The 18,483-nt window shown below is 36.3% G+C and overlaps 1 protein-coding gene across 1 annotated transcript; it reads right to left on the bottom strand.

The window, feature by feature from the left end:
• Positions 1-15,739: 15,739 nt before the first annotated feature.
• On the bottom strand, positions 15,740-16,669 carry LOC107514280 (olfactory receptor 8S1-like). Its single transcript, XM_016151848.2, has one exon. The coding sequence runs from the start codon at positions 16,667-16,669 to the stop codon at positions 15,740-15,742; it is 930 nt and encodes a 309-aa protein (XP_016007334.2).
• Positions 16,670-18,483: the final 1,814 nt, after the last annotated feature.

Raw genomic sequence — 18,483 nt, 5'->3', positions numbered from 1 at the left:
ACATGGCCCTACCTAACTGCAGGAGTCGCTGAGAATTAAAATGTACGTGCCTAGTAGGAAAGGAAATGGGGTTTGATGAACACTTAGCATTGCCTCTGCCACACAATATTAAATTGAATATAACATAACCAAGCATCTAAACCTGACTTTACTTGAAAAGGATATTTGGGGAGAGCTGACAGATAGATAGACATGAGAGGCAGCCCATACCCTTTTCTCCTCTACTTTGGGAAATAAACCAGTGTGAGATTATATCCAAAACAAACAAACAAACAAACAAACAAACAAAAACAAGGCAAAATAGGCTTTGGTCTAATGGCACAAAAGTGGGCTATTAATATTTATAATAAACATCTATTTTATGCCAGAATCTTAAACATCACTGGGGAAGATGTAAAATAGTTATATTATGCTTCGATGTGCCATCTCTTCAGTTGTCAATCAACAAACTGTGAGGCATACGTATTTTCTCAGCCTGGGTTCAGGGGCATTAAGAATTGAGCCCTGGCCTTAGATTTATAATCTGGTGTGCTTGTCACCAGAGTGATATCTTACCTTTCACTCCTATATAATGTTACAAAGGTAGAGTAATGAAATATACAGTGAGTAGCAGGTAATGAAATATACAGTGAGTAGCAGGCAGATAATTCCATCTTTTTAAGACCTTCTGGTAGAAGAGTTTCAAGATTAGCTTTGAAAGCGAAATGTAGGAAAAGCATCTTGGATAGAATCAGAAAGCAGAAATGAACACGATGTGGCATACTGTGGGAAGAACACACAGATGTGGTGACTTCTATCTGGAGCAGAGAAGAAATTAAGTGGGGAAATTGATAGAAAGCTTAGAATAATGGGTCAATGATTTTTATTTGCCATGTCAAGTAATAGGGAGCCACTGTATTTAGTATTATAAGGAAGTGATATACCAGATGGTCTAATTATATCATTCTAAGGAAACTTGGTGGTTCCAGACTGCCCTGTTGGTAGAGTTTAGAGCAACAGAACAGGATGAGTTGGGCCCATCGCCAGATTCTAGCATGTGGAATACAGCAGTGTTCTTCCCAGGGATCCAGGAGTGGTCCCAAACATTTAAGGTTCCAAGTTCTCTACAGGACTTTAAAAGACCTTAAGAAATTAAGTCTCTTGCCTGTCAGCCTTGGCTCCTTCATTTCTAAACTCTTGTTCTGTTGTGGTTTGAATAAGAAAGTACAATGCAGGTATTCACCAGTTTTCTGCTTGGCTTATAAAAGCCTATTCAGCCATAATAAAATCATGTCTTCAATTGCTAATTAATACCTAACCACCATTTATGACACTGCTTTTCTTCCATTCAAAGTTTTAAAGCTTGATGTCAGAGATGAAGTTTTGACCAACAGAACAGTAGAGATGTTGGTTCCTTTATGCTCATGACCTCAAAGGAAAGAGCAAGGTTGAAGGAAGCCTTAGGTTAGGACTCCTGTGGAGAGAAAAGGTCAGGGCCTCTGAGGCAGTAATTAATAATTTACAACTAACACTTGTAGAGCACTTTACCATCTATAAAGTGCTTTTGCATACATGTGATCTTCACAACTCAGGGAGATAAATTATCTTTATCCCAGTTTAAAGTTAAGGAAATGGTGGTTCAGACATTTAAAATTTTTAAATTTCTATAATCCTGAATAGCTTTATGTATATAAACCTATTTCCTAATCAATAAAATGAATGTCATTGTATGTACTCCGTAGTGCTGTGAAGATAAATGAGATGATGTAAATAATTTAATATATATTAAGAATTCAAATGATAACACCTAGGAATTGCAGCTGTGTAATGTGTGAAGAGAGGACTTATTAGGACAGTGCAAAGATGGGATGAAATATGAATTTATTCCTGAGTCTCGATGAGGGAGACAAATTGGTTGGAATGGAGTGAGCTGAAGATGTAGGCGGCAGACTCACATGTTTAAACTGGAGATAGGGAAGGGTTGCAGTTGTTGGTAATAGCTAGGTATAGGGTATGACTGGGAGTGACTGACGGAGGTGGTAGACAAGATCATTTAAGGTAAGAGAAAGTCAAGGAGCTGAGAGGCTAGGGTGATAGGAGGGGTAATGTTCAAAGTTTTTAACTACCAATACCATCATGAACATGTATCCATCAAAATGGATGTCGCCTATAGTGCTGGTGCAGGGTCCTGGTGGCACCAGGGGCTGTGAAAATATTTGGAATTTTAATAATCATACTTGTGCAATTTAACCCAGGGCATAAGATGGATCATCCACATGGATAGTGAAGTCATCGGAATGAAGATGAGGTTATGGAGAGTGAGATATCAAGCCAGTTGAGGGAGTTTTTAATGAAAGAAGGAGAATGACCAGGAGTATGGTAAGGTAATGACAAGGAAAGGTAGTGTGTGGAATGGTTTGATAGCATGTACTTCAAAGTAGCAGGACATTATTTAGGGAGGAAAGAGGGAAATGGTATTTGAGGCAGCAATGAAGAGCAGAGAGTACACCTCTACTTCTAACCCTAGGGGGTGTAAAGCCACTGATTATATATATATTTATGTGTGTGTGTGTGTGTAATGCATTTTGAAAGCCTTCGTTTATATAATTTAAACAAAATTTTGATGAAACAGCACTCACCTTAACTACATGCAGTATATGCTGATGTTTTCTATTCTAATACTTTATTTTAAAAGTTTTCTATTTACTACCTATTAAATTGACTTCACAACCCACTAATGGTTTGCAGTTTACCATCTGAAAAGCCTGGGTTGTAGAAGAAAAAACAGCCGCCCCTTGAGAGGACTGTAAGTGAAGCATGCTTTGTCCTAAAGGGATAGCCAATTTTGTTAGATAAAGGAGGTGAAAGAAACATTTATCAAAGAGGTTGATGGGTATAAGGGTGTCTTAGTTTGCTCAGGCTGCAAACACCACAGACCGAGTGGCTTATAAGCACTGAACATTTATTTCTCACAGTTCTGGAGGCTGAGAAGTCTAAAATCAAGATGCTGACAGATGTCTGGTGAGAATCTGCTTTCTTATGTCTTTTCACTGAGTCTTCACATGACAGAAGAGGTGAGAAAACTCTCCTAGGCCTCTTTTATAAGATCACTGATCCCCTCCTGAGGGCCCTACCTCCAAATTGATATATCTAACCCCTTTGGGGTTAGATTTTGATATATCAGTTTGGAGTGTGGGCACAAACATTCATTCTGTAGCCAAGGGATTTTGTCAATGACAGACCCTGAATTCCAGAAGTCACAGTGGAAGGAGTTAGAGGTTGTTTGAGAAGTTAGAGCCTGATTCTATCTATGATAAGGGATGATCTGGAGGCCAAGCATTCTTGTGGTGAGTGTTGTAAGCAGAGATATAAGGCATGATGGAATTATTACTCTCAGGGGGAGGTAGATAATCAGTTCTAATTATAGCCCCCTTCTTAGGACTGGTCTCTTAGTCAACTTGTCCACGGTGAGGTGGGATGTAAGGGTTGGCTGGGGTTGAGCAGATATGGTGTGTATGGTAGAATGAGGCTCTCACTAGAAGTGTGCTGGGCTCTGTAGATCTTCTTTCAATCCTATTGTGGACTGAGTTAAGGCTAAAGGGGCTATCTTTCCAAAAGTACCAGAGCTCTGAGAGTCGCTTAAATTATGCTTAGCAATGGGTGGTGGTGCTGGTGTCAAGGCTTAAGAAGTTCTGTGGCTTACTCTTAAATCCCGCTGTCATTAATACTGAGGGGGATGGAAGGAGTAGTCTCATAAGATGGCAACAGTTTTTTTCTGTGCTCTTTAAGTAGGATAATTTTAATTAAAAATACAGTGCTAAATTAAATAGTAGGCACAAAGATATGCTAGAAATAGCACCTAACTAAAATCCGAAAGAGTTGGGTTTTTTGTTTTTCGTTTTTTTAGTTCTGCCTGTGCCTCTGTGTGACAGATCAGAGCCTTAACCTCATCTATCTAATTGGTATAATGTCATTCTTCTTTCCCTGAAAAGCTCTTGTGAGGACTAAATTAAGTAAAAATATAGGCATATGGTGCAAAACTTATGAAGTGCTATTCAAAGGCAAGATATTGGCAATGGGCATTATTTGGCAGAAATAATTTGTAGTCATTGCAAATAGTGGACTGAGTGCAGGCAGCTGTCAGTTAGTGACAGCTGATGTTGTAATCAGGGTAAATACTAGATGTTTAATAAGATTTAAAGATTTTTTTGAGGGTAAGACACAACTCAAAGACAGATAGATGAAAGCCAAAACTCTGCTACTTACAGCTTCAAACTAGAGAAAGCTGTCCTGCAGGGCCACACAGAGGGTCGCACCAAGGACAGGCTAAGAGTAAGCCAAACTGAAGAATGTGCTTATGTTTGGCAAATGGAATGGAGTTAGCGAGGGTCCACAGACTTCCTGGGGATTGGGTGTTTTGAATAATTCTGCAGGCCTAAGAAAGAAGAGGCTGTCCCGGGGTATAGGTATCTGGGGGCCTCTGGCAGTTGGATATGTGTGTATTATAACCAAAGAGTGTTAGAGCTTGATAAGGAAAGTGGTTTGGGTGGGGACTGACAAATTGCCAGCAAAGGGGAATTGAGAGTTTTAGCCATGACATCAAGACTGGGTCAAGACAGCACATGTGAAATATCATGTTACACCGGGACAGCTTCGAAGAGGTGTAGTCTCAAACTGTCATTTTTTTTAATAGTACAAACACTTATTCTAAGCAGACTACTCTCATTGACATAGTAGAGTTTCTTAATTTAGCTATTCATTTATTAATGACACATTTTATTTATAAGAAAATATAATCTTTAATTCTATTATCTCTGACTCTTAATTTATATTTTAAGTAGACCAGATTGTTGAATCTTTGTAGCCTAATACTTAGCATCATCTAATACCCAGAAAGTGGCAGAAAGAATTAGAATCTGTTCTTCTGAGATTACAAATGCCTATAGCATATGATGGCTGGAATAATATAAGCTCAAATTGTTTTCCACATCAGTTTAGGATTATTTTCCTATTATATGGCTGTGGTAGGCAGAATTCTAAGATGTCCCCCAACTTTCTGGTCCCTGATGTACATGTCCTGTATAATCTTCTTTTTTGAATATGGGTGGGACTTGTGAATATGAAGGGATTTCATTTCCACGATTTGGTACTGATCAGTGGACTTTGAGTTAATCAAAAGGGAGATTATCCTGAGTAGCACTGACCTAAGCAAGTGAGCCCATGTACGTAGGCTCTCCCTGAAGTCAGAGAGATTAAAAGCTGATATGTTGAGAGGGGGCCATTTGGCTAGGAACTAAAGGCCCCTAGAAGCTGAGAGCAGTCCCTGGCCAACAGCTAGCAAAGAAGTGGGGACTTCAGTCCTATAGCCACAAGAAATTGAATTCTGCTAACCACTTCATGATCTTGGAGGAGGACCCCAAGTCTCAGATCAGATCATAGCCATACTTCACACTTTGATTTCAGCCTGATGAGACCCTGAGCAGAGGACCAAACTGACTCATGCCTAGACTACTGACCTCTAGAAACTGTGAGATAAATTTGCATTGTTTTAAGCTACTAAATTTGTGGTAGTTCATTATTCGATAATAGAGAATGAATACATTATGTGTCTCATTTTTCATTTTTATGACTGAGTATGTATAGGCACTAACTCTATCTCATTTCCTATAGATGGAAATTTGTTTTTTTTCTTTTTTTCTTTTTTTCTTTTTTCTTTTTTCTTTCTCTCTCTGTCTCTCTCTCTGTCTCTCTCTCTGTCTCTCAATTTCTTTCTTCCTTTTTTGCCTCCCTGAACAATGCTCCTGTGAACATCCTTGTACATTACTTCTGGTGCACATTTTCGAGAGTTTCTCTAGTATTAGAATTGTTGAACCATAGAATATATGAATGTTCATTTTTAAAATATAATGCCAAATTATCTCACAAATGCCAAAACTAGTTGTACTAGTATATACTTTTAGCAGCCAGCAATGTATAAGAATTTCTTCCCATTGATCCACATCCTTGCCAAAACCTAGTTTTGTCAGATAGCTAAATTAATGCTATTTCACTGTATCTCCCTGATAATTAATGAAATTGAACATTTATTCATATTTTATTGGCTATATATGTTGCCTCTTCTGTGAAATGCCTGTTTCTATCTTTTGTCCACTTTTCTATTGAGTTGTTTAAACTTCTATATTGATTTGTAGGAGTTCTTTATAATACACTTTCTGTTTATTAATCCTCTGTAAGTTGTATGTGTTGCAAGCAATCTTCTAGTAGTTTGTGTTGTGTCTTCCAAGTGCACATAGAATTGTCTAAAGCTAGAACTATGCTGAGCCATTACCAAATTTATCGCAATGGAACTAAATTATAAGTCAATGATTGAAAAATATCTGAAAAATCCAACATAATTGAATACCAAACAACACACTTTCAAATAATCCATGGGAAAGAAAAAGCCACAAAGGAAATAGAAAATTTTTTTAGCTAAATGAAAAGGAAAAGATCAACATTTGTGGCATACAGCTAAATTAATACTTATAGGAAAATTTCATGCTTATATTAGAGAAGAAGGAATGTCTGAAACCAGTAACCTAAGTTTTCACTGTAAGAAGTAAAAAAAAGAAAATCAACTCAAACTCAAAATAAATATAAAGAGGCAATAATGAAAAGCAAAAGTCAATAAAATAGAAAACAATAAAAATAGAGAAAATGGACTAAACCAAAAACTGTTTTTTGAAAAAAAAATCAGTAAAGTCAGTAAACCTCCACTAGACTGATTAAGAAAAAAAATGTGAGAAGACAATTTATGGCTATCGAAAATAAAGGAGTGTTTCACTACAGATCCTTCATAAATTCAAAAGCTAAGAAGAGAACATGATGAACAATTTTATGCCAATGAATTTGACAATTAGATGAAGTGGACAAATTCTTTGAAAGACATAAATTACCAAATTATAAGAATATATAGAAAACCTAAATAGCACTTTATCAGCTAAAGAATTGAATTTGTAATCATGAGCTGGAAGGAAACTGAAGAATCTGATCAAACTTAAACAAAAGAATGCTAATCCTACAACAAAAAAATTGCAGAAAAGAGAGATGAGAACACTTCCTCACTTATTTAAGGAGGCCAGAAGTATCCTAATACTAAAGCCAGACAAAGATATTATACTTCTAAACTTGTTATGAGACAAACATAACCTTGATATCTAAATTGACAAGAACATTACGAGAAAATAAAGTTATAGACCAATATCCTTCATGAACACAGATACAAAAATCCTTAGCTAATTTTTTAGCAAATTTATTACAGCAATCTATAAAAAGGAAAATACACTATGATCAAGTGGGCTTTATCCCAGGAATGCAAGGTTGCTTTAGCATTTTAAATTTAACAAATGAAATTTACTACATAAACAGAATAAAATAGAAAACTTTTATAATGGTTTCAACAGATGCCAAAAAGCATTTGACAAGATGTAACACCTCACAAACTAGTAATAAAAGGGAACTTCCTCAGTCTGATAAAGTCCATCTCTGAAAATCCCACAATAAACATAATAGTTAATAGCAAAAAAATAAATGCTTTTCCCCTAAGATTGGAAATAGGACAGGATATTTGCTCTCATTACTTTTTTTCAATGTTGTGTTTGAGGCTCTAATCAGTATAAGGAAAGGGCAAAAAATAAAATAAAATAAAATGCACATAGTTTAGAAGGGAAAAATAACTGAAATGTTCATAAACATTTTTTAAAAAATCTACAAAGAAGTTACTAGACTGTATAATAAGTGAATTCAAGAAGGTCATATGATGCAAGGTCAATATAGAAATCAACTGTATTTTTATATGCAAACAACAAACATTTGGGAAATGAAAGTAAAAACAATTCCATTTATGATATTATTCAAAACATTATATACTTAGGGGTATGTTTAATAAAACCATGTAAGACTTGTACACTAAAAACTCAAAATTATTGTATATACCATGTTCATGGATTAGAAGACTCAATATTGTTAAGATGTCAGTCATCTCCAAATTGTTCATTAGAGTCTTTAGAATAAAACATAGAATAGTTTTCCAACATTGAGAATGTCTTGGTGAATCAGTAAAAAATATTAATTTTATTAAATCTTGACAGTGGAGTACACATCTTTTTACTATTCTGTGTAATAAAATGTAAGTATACATAAATTACATGTGCTTCAAACATAAGCATGATGGTCATCTTAAGAAAAAGCACCTGTACAATTGTTTGAGTGGTGAACTAAAGTAGTTACTTTTCTAAAAAAATTGAGCACCACTTTTACCTGAAAGTATAACTGGCAAACTGTCATTTCTCAAACAAATATTTGGCATACTTTCTCTTAAAACTGACTTCAACGAGTATGACAGAGAAAAAAACTGACATTATCTGTTACCAGTGATAAAATGCTGATGAGATTGATAATAATAATGCATATGATTTTTTGATATTATGTAATGGACTTTGTCAATATTTAGAACATCTGCAAATATATAATAAATGTGTTAATATTTTAACATCAGCAAACCAGTATTTTTCAAATGATTAAAGCATGGTGTTAAAAAATTACACCTAGATGAATGCTCCATTCAAAGTGCAATGGATTTTAACACAACAGAGTATGAAAATCAATTGATATTGTTTCAGATCTGAAAATGATACTACTCCTTTGCCAATAATGTCTCTGAGGCAGGATATTTTTTATTTCCTTCAATAAAAATAGAGTCAGCTACCTTCAAGTTGGACATTAAAGAGATTTGCAGAAATGTATAACAATGATACTTTTCTCATTTTTTTTTTGTTTTGGTACATATATTTTTATAATAATGCTATTTTTGCAAACCATGAGTTTATTATTGTTATTTTTAAATGAATCAATAAATACTTAAAATTTTTCTCAGTTTTAATTTATAAAACAGTAAATATCAATGGGTATAATTCTCATTAAAAAGATCTCTTTGTAGCCTTTCAGCTGGAACCGCCATCTGCCAGTAATTTGCCAAAATGAACAACACAACGTGAAAGAGGAGAGACACCTGCTATATATTCTCTAGGCCTTTTAGAAAACATAGAGTTCTTCCTTTGGCCATATAAATGCAAATCTACAAGAAAGGTGAAATTGTAGACATTCAGGGAATGGGCACTGTTCAAAAAAAAATGCCCCACAAATGTTATGGCAAAACTGGAGGAGTCTACAATATTACCCAGATGCAGTTGGCATTGTTGTAAATGAACAAGTTAAGGGCAAGATTTTGGCCAAGAGAATTAATGCACATATTTTGAGCATATTAAGCACTCCAAGAGCCAAGACGGCTCCCTAAAACAAGTGAAGGAAAATGATCAAAATAAAGAAGGTAGCCAAAAAGAAAGGTATCTGGGTTCAACTGAAGCGCCAACCTGCTCCACTCAGAGAAGCTTACTTTGTGAGAACCAATGAAAAGGAGTCTGAGCTTCTGGAGCCCTTCCCTATGAATTCACGGTGTGATGGGTGTGAAAAAACAAAAGATCTCTAATGGAGTAGGTGTCCCTGCCCCCAAAGAAATATTTAAAGAAAACTGTCCTAAAAAATAAAAATAAATTTAAAAAGATCTTTTTGTAGTCTTTAATAATTTTTCAGAGTATAAAAGGGGTACTGACACCAAGTGGTTTGAGAACTGCTGCTGCAGGACACTACCTCAGTCCCACAAAGTATTGTCAGTAAGCTGCCATGATAAATGAAATTTCAAAAGGCCATTCTGTCATTTTATTGTGGCAGCTCAGCATGATGGGGAATATAGTAAGACCAATAAATTCCACCAGCATGAGCCCATTGCTCATAAATTTTTGCTGTAAAATGAACTCTGACTAGAAGCAAGGCTGTGTAGAATACAATGATGGTCAATATGGTAATCCTGCAACCCATGGAAGATGGTTTGGGAGCTTTCATTGCTGGTAATTAATACTGTATATTTTTCCACATTCTTGAACAATTTTTATTTAAATTACTTTTCTAGGCCTTTCCTAAGAGTATACTAAAATTTAAAAATGAGTTTTTATCACATTGCAGTTGCAATATGAAAAATTATATTGATCAGAATAAACTGGAGCACATTCATTTGGTTTTAAACTAATGCGGCAAACATTACAGGAATAAAAGAGAAGATATATGGTATTATAGGTGAAATTGTGTCTCTCAAAAAGTATGTTGAAGTCCTAATACCTAGTAACTCAGAATATAACTTTACTTGAATATAGGGTCTTTATGGAGGTAATCAAGTTAAAATGAAGTTCCTTGAAAGTGGAAATTTTCTTAAGATGCCTATTAATCATCTTGCTCCTCATTTCCTGTTCTCGTTCTGACACATCATATATATGAGAATCTACAAGATTGAAAGTTTGCTGAATAAAATAAACACCTGTAACTGGATGAAAACCAAATCTAAAACATGAATTTTAAATATATTTTTATGTATTGTTAATTAATGACTTTTATAATATTTATTTTCTTTAAATAAGTATATGAGAAATATAATACCTATTCTTTGGAGGGCAGTTTCTCTCTCTCTCTCTCTCTCTCTCTCTCTCTCTCTCTCTCCCGTCCCCCGTCTCTCTCTTTTTGTTTCAGATACCCTCAAATTTTATTTCTTACCATATCACCAAAACAACAATGCGAAGAGGCATTTTTAAAATAAAAATATTGCCTAGAATTCCATCTACGCAATTGGTGTTTGGGAATGACCAGGGCCTTGGAAATGAAAATATAGTAAAGTTAGGAAAAAACACAGGTATTGAGATCAAAATATCTACATTTGGACATAGTCCTAGTTGTGCTCTACAGGAATAAGCTATTAACCTCTCTGAGCTTCAGTTTTCTCATTTGTAAAATGACAGATGTTTAATACAGAACTGTTGTGAGAATTAAAGAGAAAATAGATTTATCCTTTATTCAACAAATTTTACAGACAAGAATATTGGATCACACAGGTTCAATAATTTGCCCAAAGTCACCCACGAGTTAATTCTTTCTGTTAAAACTGACCCATACTATATGACACTCTTCTACTTTACTTCTTTATGGTACATATGTTAGATTTTTCAGGTGATTATGTAACAAAATTGGTAGCCACAGCTAAACTAACCTACACAGCCTGTCTACCTTCCCAGCCGAGATCAAGTTCTTCATCTGTTGAAGCCTTCTAACCCTCATAGGCCTCCAAGGGTCCTTGGGTTAAGGTCGCAGTTTTCTAGACCTCATCTCTGTTTAGCAAAAACTTAGAATATGAGGCAATAGTTTGTGGAGGAATAGATTGCAATCATGATCACCCAAATTTGGTTTTCCATTTTTGCAACATCAAAAAATCATATTTGCATTTTAGGCAAAATATAAAAAAACTTCAGCATGTAACAGGTACAAGGAAATATAGGAATTCTAATTTGAATGCAAGCATTGGGGATGCAGGATATTGGAGAAAATAAAAAGGTCAGAGGTGAAGCAAAAGAATCACTTCGGGCTTCAATAGAGTTCATCACATTTGGTCACATCCGGGGCTGGGAAGGCTAATTCTGTGTCATTGGACCATGCTCTTTAGAGGCACGTGAATCTCAACATAAAGAAGGGATCTTGTCTCTGAAAAAGTGCAAGGCTACAGAGCTCTCAGCTCATTGACTACCATTGTGCCAAGGTACATTCAAAGATAGCTGAGCCTTCAGAAGCAGTAGGACCTTCACTAGCGCAACAAATGTACCAGTAGGAAATAAGGAGAGTGGCCTGCTAAAGAGGCCTAATTGTGGTAAGAAGGGAGACGGAAAAGGGCAACTTCAAAATGAATCACAGCTAAAAGTAAGGATGCCGTGAAAGGTGAAGGAGACCCGTTCTGGCCACTCAAGGAGGCTTCCAGCAGGATCACTTCAAGAAGCTGGCCAGCCAAGCGGGCTGGGAAAAATAGGTCAATAAAATCGCTAACAAGAATCAAAGCAATGATGCAGATACAAGCTTTAAAGCTGGGGAAAAGTACTTAAAGGTGACAGGGCTGTGCTTTGATAAATTATGGACATGACTGTCTGACCCCAAGACTCATGTACCAAACCAAGGCTTATACACTTAGCCAACCACACACTCACTGAAGCAGAATGCTGTCCTCTTTTTTGTGATTGCTGAATTATACATATATAGGTCCTTTTAAAAGGCAGGTTAAAAAGTAGTTAGATAGAGAAAATGACATTGCAGAGAAACTTTAGATGTTCTTTCCTAGGCAAAAGCTGACTTAATCTAGGCCAGTTGGACCCTTTTACCTAGGAATTTGAATCAGCAAAGGCTATGGTTGTGTAACAGGGGTGATTTGAAGAGATTATCCGTTCGTTTCCATGGCTTAGATCTCCACAGGCACTATGGTCCTGACCTTCCCGTAGCCTGGGTCTTTAGCTTTCTCTTTGATTTTGTGAGACTCTCAAAGTCCTTCAAACAGATTCTATTATTATTATTTTTTTTACTTAGGTTGGCCACATGGTATGTCTTTCCATTTATTCAGATCTTTTTTTATCTATTCAATACAGTTTTATTCATAAAAATTCTGTACTTTTTTGTTAAATTTATTATTTTATGATTTTGTTGGTAATGTGAAAGGAATTTTCTCCCATTTCCAGATCAAATTGGTGATTGATAGGATAGTGAAAAGCTATTTTTGTGTATTTATTTTGTATTTTGTCAACTTAATCTTGCATTGATTTTCGTATTTGCCCCCTAGCCTATTGAGTTATCTAAGAATATAATCATATTATCTGCACAGAAAACAAGCAATTTGTTTTTTTATAATTATTCTAAGTATTTCATCCTCATGTCTTATTATCTTAGCTATAATCTTCAAAGTAATATAATGAAACAGTGAAGAAAACAGGCATCTCTCCCCAATTTCTGGTTCTAATAGAAATTACTTTAGTATTTCACTATTTAGTTTGATGTTTACAGTTTTAAATTTTTGAAATATGCCATATATACTAAAAATTACATGCAACATTTATGTACCATTTAATAAAAAATTATAAAGCAAAGATCTATGTGACCATTATAAAAGAAAAAAATTTAAAGATTAAGAAATAGCCCTGGGAATGAATACCACTCTTTTACCTCCTCTCTCAATTGCCATCTGCTCTAACACTCTTACTGATTTCTTTTCTTTCTTTACAGTTTTACCATTGATATATGCATCCCTCAGTAATATAGTACTGTTTACCTTTATTTGAACTTTGTTAAAATGAAATAATGTTTTACATATCATTTTGTTCAATATCGTATCTGAGATTCATCCATACTATTTCATGTGACTATGGTTTCTTCATTTTCATTGGTTGTATTGACTCCACAGTATAGCTATATCGAAATTTATCTTTCTCTTTTTATTGTAGATGGTCATTGAGTTATTTCCTGGATTTGGTTATTACAAACCATGCTACTGTAAACATTCTTAGACACTTATTTTGATGCAGTGGATCAAAGTTTCTCTAGGATAAATACCTAGTAGTGGAATTCTGAGTTGAATTAACTTTATCACATAGTGGGTAACCAAACCTCTTTCTAAAATGAAAATTCTCATTGTGCTACATTATTGCCAATACCTCATTATATTTGGCTTCTTAATTTTTTCTATTATGATATATATTTAATGGTAACTTTTGTTGTGGGTTTACTTTTAAAGCTGAAAACTGTAAGGATTTGGATTTTATCTTTTGCTAGGCTCCTGTTCTAGTCTTTTGCCCATTTTCCTATCAGAATAATTTTTTTTTCTTTGACAATGTAAGACATTAAGATTTTGATGTTTGTATATGTGGCAAATATTTTTTCTCACTTTGTGGCTTGTCTTTTCATTTTTATGAGGTTTTTTTGATAAATCAAAGTTCCTAATTTGCATATAATTTTATTTATCAACTTTTTTGCACTTTGTGCTTTACATTTTGTTTTTTTAAAATCCTTCCCTAGCATGAATACATTGTCTGCACTGTTTTATAAAAGATTTATAGTTTTGCCTTTCACACTTAGTACTTCAGTCTAATGGGAATTGATTTTTGCATATGACGGTTGAGGATAAAATTTCATTAATTTTCTACATGGATAGCTAATCATCCCTGTATTAAGTATTATTGATTGAAAAGTTCACCCTAAACAAATTGATCTGCCTTGCCATCTCAGTGCCTAATTCTGCATTTGCAGCGCACCTCTGAGTTCTCACTCCTTTTCCATTCGTGCATTTGTCTCTCTGTGTCAGTAATAGAAAATCTTAATTACATAGTTTTATAATAAATCTTGATATCTAGTAGAGCAAGAGAGTCTACCTTGTTCTTAGCTTCAAGAGTAGCTTGGCATTTGTTGGACCATTTACTTCTATGTAAATTTTAGAATCAACTTTTCAAATTTATAAAGTATTCTGGAATTTTGATTGAAATCACACTGAACATATACATCAATTTAAGAAAAATTGGCGTCTTTACAATGGTTGGTCTACCAACCCATAATAAGCATAATATATTTTTCTCTGTCTACTTAGATCTTTTTTAATGTTTCTCAATAGGCTGCTATTATATATTTATGTTGATTAATTAAGTAGATGCAAAAGGGTACTTTATCGATCTCTTAATGTCACATCTATAATTATTCCCGTCTATCCCCAACTCCATATTCTGGTATGCAAAATATATATGGATCAAATGCACATGCTATATTTTCAAATGTAAGGCCTCAGGTAGGAGAGTTTAGGAAAAATGAAATAGGCACAATATACTGATTTCCAATCCGACAATCTGTTTTTTTCTTTCCTGCCATATTGGTCATGATTCTCCAAAAAAAAAGAACCAACGGACTATCTCTAGAGAGTTGGATAGATAGATGATGATAAACAGACAGACAGATAATTTATTATGAGGAATCGATTCGCACAATTATCAAGGAAAAGAAATCCCATGATCTGCGGTCTGCAAGCTGGAGGCCCAGGAAAGTTGTGGTATAAGTCCCAATTTGAGTTTGAAGGCCTGAGAACCAGGAGCACCAATATCTGAGGGCAGGAGAAAATGGATGTTCCAGTCCAAGCAGAGAAAGTAAATTCATCCTACCTTCACCATTTTGTTATATTTGGGCCTGCAGCAGACTGGATGGTACCCATTCCATTGGTGAGGGCAATCTTCTTACTCTGTCTACTGATTCACATGTTAATTTCTTCTGGAAACAACCTTATAGACACACCCAGAAATAATCATTTTACCAACTACCTGAGCATCCCTCAGCCCAGTCAAGTGGACACATAAAATTAACCATCACACCAACCTATATGCAGTCGCACTGGCCATTTAATGCCAGTGGATACCACTGGGTCATGTGAATTAATGACTCCCGCTATCTCCATTCTGGAGCACTGTCTATAACATTCCTTCAACTGTTGTAGGCCCCTTTCTTTATTGGGTACCTTCGTGAAAATCACAAGAAAAAAGTCAGCAATTTGACCAAAGAGCCTGTTCTGCTCCAACATATTTCATCTGTGTCGGCCCTGTTGTCTCTTCAGATGGAGCCAAGATCTTGCTATCGGATTATTTTGCAAAGGGCTTCTGTACATCAAACTCCTTTTCCCCAGCCTCAGTTTTTGTGGAACTGTATTTACTTCAAAGTCAGACAAATACTTGAATTTAATTGAAATGCAGTTTCCCCAAGTGCTCTGAGCCTATAAAAATCTTTCTCCTCTTAGAGATAATTTTATATTTCCTGGACAGAAACATACAGCTTCTTCTTACCCTAAGGCACACTTTTGTTGCCTCAGCATCCTCTGCAGAGCTGCTTTCACCTCCTGGTTCTTAAGGCTGTAGATAAGGGGGTTCAGCAAGGATGTTATCACACTGTACTGAATGGAGACCACTCGCTCCAACACTGAGCCGGAGGCGGGGCTGATGTACCTGAATAGAGCTGTCCCATAGAACAAGAGCACCACAGTGAGGTGGGAGGAGCAGGTAGAGAAGGCTTTGCCTTGGCCCTCCGAGGAGCGGATACTCAGAATGGCAGAAATGATTCTGGAGTAAGAGAAGAGGATCAGGGGAAGCGTGAGTAGCCCCAGAAACGCACTGGACCCTGACAGAAGGAACTCATTGGCTGTGGGATCAGTACAGGACAGAGGGAATAGTGAAGGCAGCTCACAGCAGAAATGGGCGATGATGTTGGACCCACAGAAATGTAACTTATGGATGAAAAGATTATTCACTAGTGAGTTCAAAAACCCCATCACCCAAGCTGCACCAACCAGGGCAGTGCAGAGAGGCCTGTTCATGACCACAGTGTAGAGCAGAGGGTGGCAGACAGCAGCATAGCGGTCATAGGCCATGGCAGAGAGAAGACTGGCTTCAGCACACCCAGAGAGAAGGAAAAAGAAACTCTGGGTGATGCAGCCTGACACTGAGATGCTTTTCTTCTGAGACAGGAAGTTCTGTAGCATTTTGGGCATGGTAACTGAGGAAAAGCAGATATCCAGGAAGGATAGATGTCCGAGGAAGAAATACATGGGAATGTGGAGGTGAGAATCCCCTCTGATCACCAGGATCATCAGCAGATTCCCCATCAGAGTCAGGAGGTAAACCCCCAGGAATAGCACAAAGAGCAGAGTCTGGGCATGGCGATCTGCAGACAGCCCGAGGAGGATAAACTCAGTGAAGAAAGTGAGGTTGTTCATGGTTGTTTATAAATTCCATTCCTGGAAAGAAATCAACTCTACTACAGAATCTGAGTAATTTCTAGTGATCATAATATCATCCCCACAACCTAAAACTTTTCAGGTAATACTTATTTCAGCTTAAGAATAGAAAAGGAAAGCAATTGAATAATTCCAATTGTGACTGCTCTGGGTCGAATTGTTGAAAATACATTGAAGCCCTAACCCCCAGTACCTCACGATGTCACTTTACTTGGAAATAGGGTCATCACGGATGTAACAAGTTAAGAGGAGATCATACTGGAGTAGGGCGGGTTCTTAGTCCAACATGACTGGTGTTATTATAAGAGAGAGGAGGATGTCATGTGAAGACAGACACACAGAGGGAAGACAGCTATGTGGCGACAGAGGCAGAGACTGGAGTGATGTACTTGCAAGTCAAAAAATGCTAAGGATTGGCAACCATTGCCAGGAGCTAGAAAGAGGCAAGGAAGGATTCTTCCCTACAGGTTTCAGGGGTATTGTGGCCCTGCTAACATCTCGATTTCAGACGTATAGCCTATAGAACTGTAAGACAATAAACTTCTATTGTTTTAAACTACCCAGTTTCTGGTACTTTGTTACATTAGCCCTAGGAAACTAACACAACGATTTTCAGGGTTTCTGCCCCTTGGTCCTTCCCAGCAGGCCTTACTAATTTTGTCAGTGAATACAGAAAACACTTTTGGAACTTAAATTGGATTATATACTGTGACCATTAAGAATATACTTATTAGAACGAGGGATGCTTCAAATGAAACTATTTTTGAAAACAGACATTCATTTGCAAGTCTTTTTTTATATTTAGGTTTGGGTCTTAAAGCCAAAAGCTGTACAATTTAACCATCTTATCACAGACATTTTGAGTTTTGGATGAAGATATAGAAAAGGGACTTGAATGATGCTACCAGAGGTTGCAAGAAGCTTTCCAAACATTTCAAGATCTCTTCAAGGGTGCCCTATCTCTCTAAACCCATACTAGCAAAGCTGGAAAAGTATTTGTTTGAATGGGTGGTAGGGCTTCAGGAAGCTCTGCTCTGTCCTCAGGTCAGTGAGGTCAGGCTCTCAAAGTGGGGAGATGGAGGCCCATAGAGATAATGTGACTTGCACTCAGCTATCAGCGGGACAGCCAGGAATTAAACAATGCTTTGCTCTCAGTCCAGTGCTCTTTCTACCTCAGCACACCCAGCAGATGAACAACATATTTTTGAGTCATTTAACATATGTTTAGAGGACTATATAGCTGTGTCTTAAACATAGCACTGTGCTTAAAATAGAAAAGCTGGATCTGAGAACTGAAAACTATGTAAACTTGAGCAAGCCACTTAACCATTTTATAGATGTGAAGGTCAATTTTCACATCTATAAAATCAAGCAGTTATATCTTCTCACATGATTGACACGGACTTATTTAAAAAATGCTTTTTAGTGGTGGAGGACCAATTTCTGGAGCTAACTCTGACACTAACTTGCCTATTTGGAGAATGTGATCAAATCACTTTAATCTTACTCTACCTTAGTTTTAGTTCATGACCTGATAATCAAATGCTCATTAAATATTTTATTTCCTTCCCTTCACTTTGCTGCTGTTGTTATTGTCTTTACTGACTCAGATATGTCTAAGCCATGACTTTTAACTATGTTTATGTTTTTCACCAGGACCCGAACTGGATTATTGTAACTACTTTTCCAGCAGTCTTCTCAGAACTAGTCTCCACACCCATAGCATCTCTCCCTTGTCAGTCCATTTACCCTTACTATTTTATAAAGCCTGGTAGTGATGACAAGAATAGAAA

The sequence above is a fragment of the Rousettus aegyptiacus genome, unplaced genomic scaffold (genome assembly GCF_014176215.1).
Source record: "Rousettus aegyptiacus isolate mRouAeg1 unplaced genomic scaffold, mRouAeg1.p scaffold_m13_p_2, whole genome shotgun sequence".
Taxonomy (NCBI): domain Eukaryota; kingdom Metazoa; phylum Chordata; class Mammalia; order Chiroptera; family Pteropodidae; genus Rousettus; species Rousettus aegyptiacus.
The sequence above is the reverse complement of the archived record's forward strand: the minus strand, read 5'-3'. Positions and strand labels throughout refer to the sequence as shown.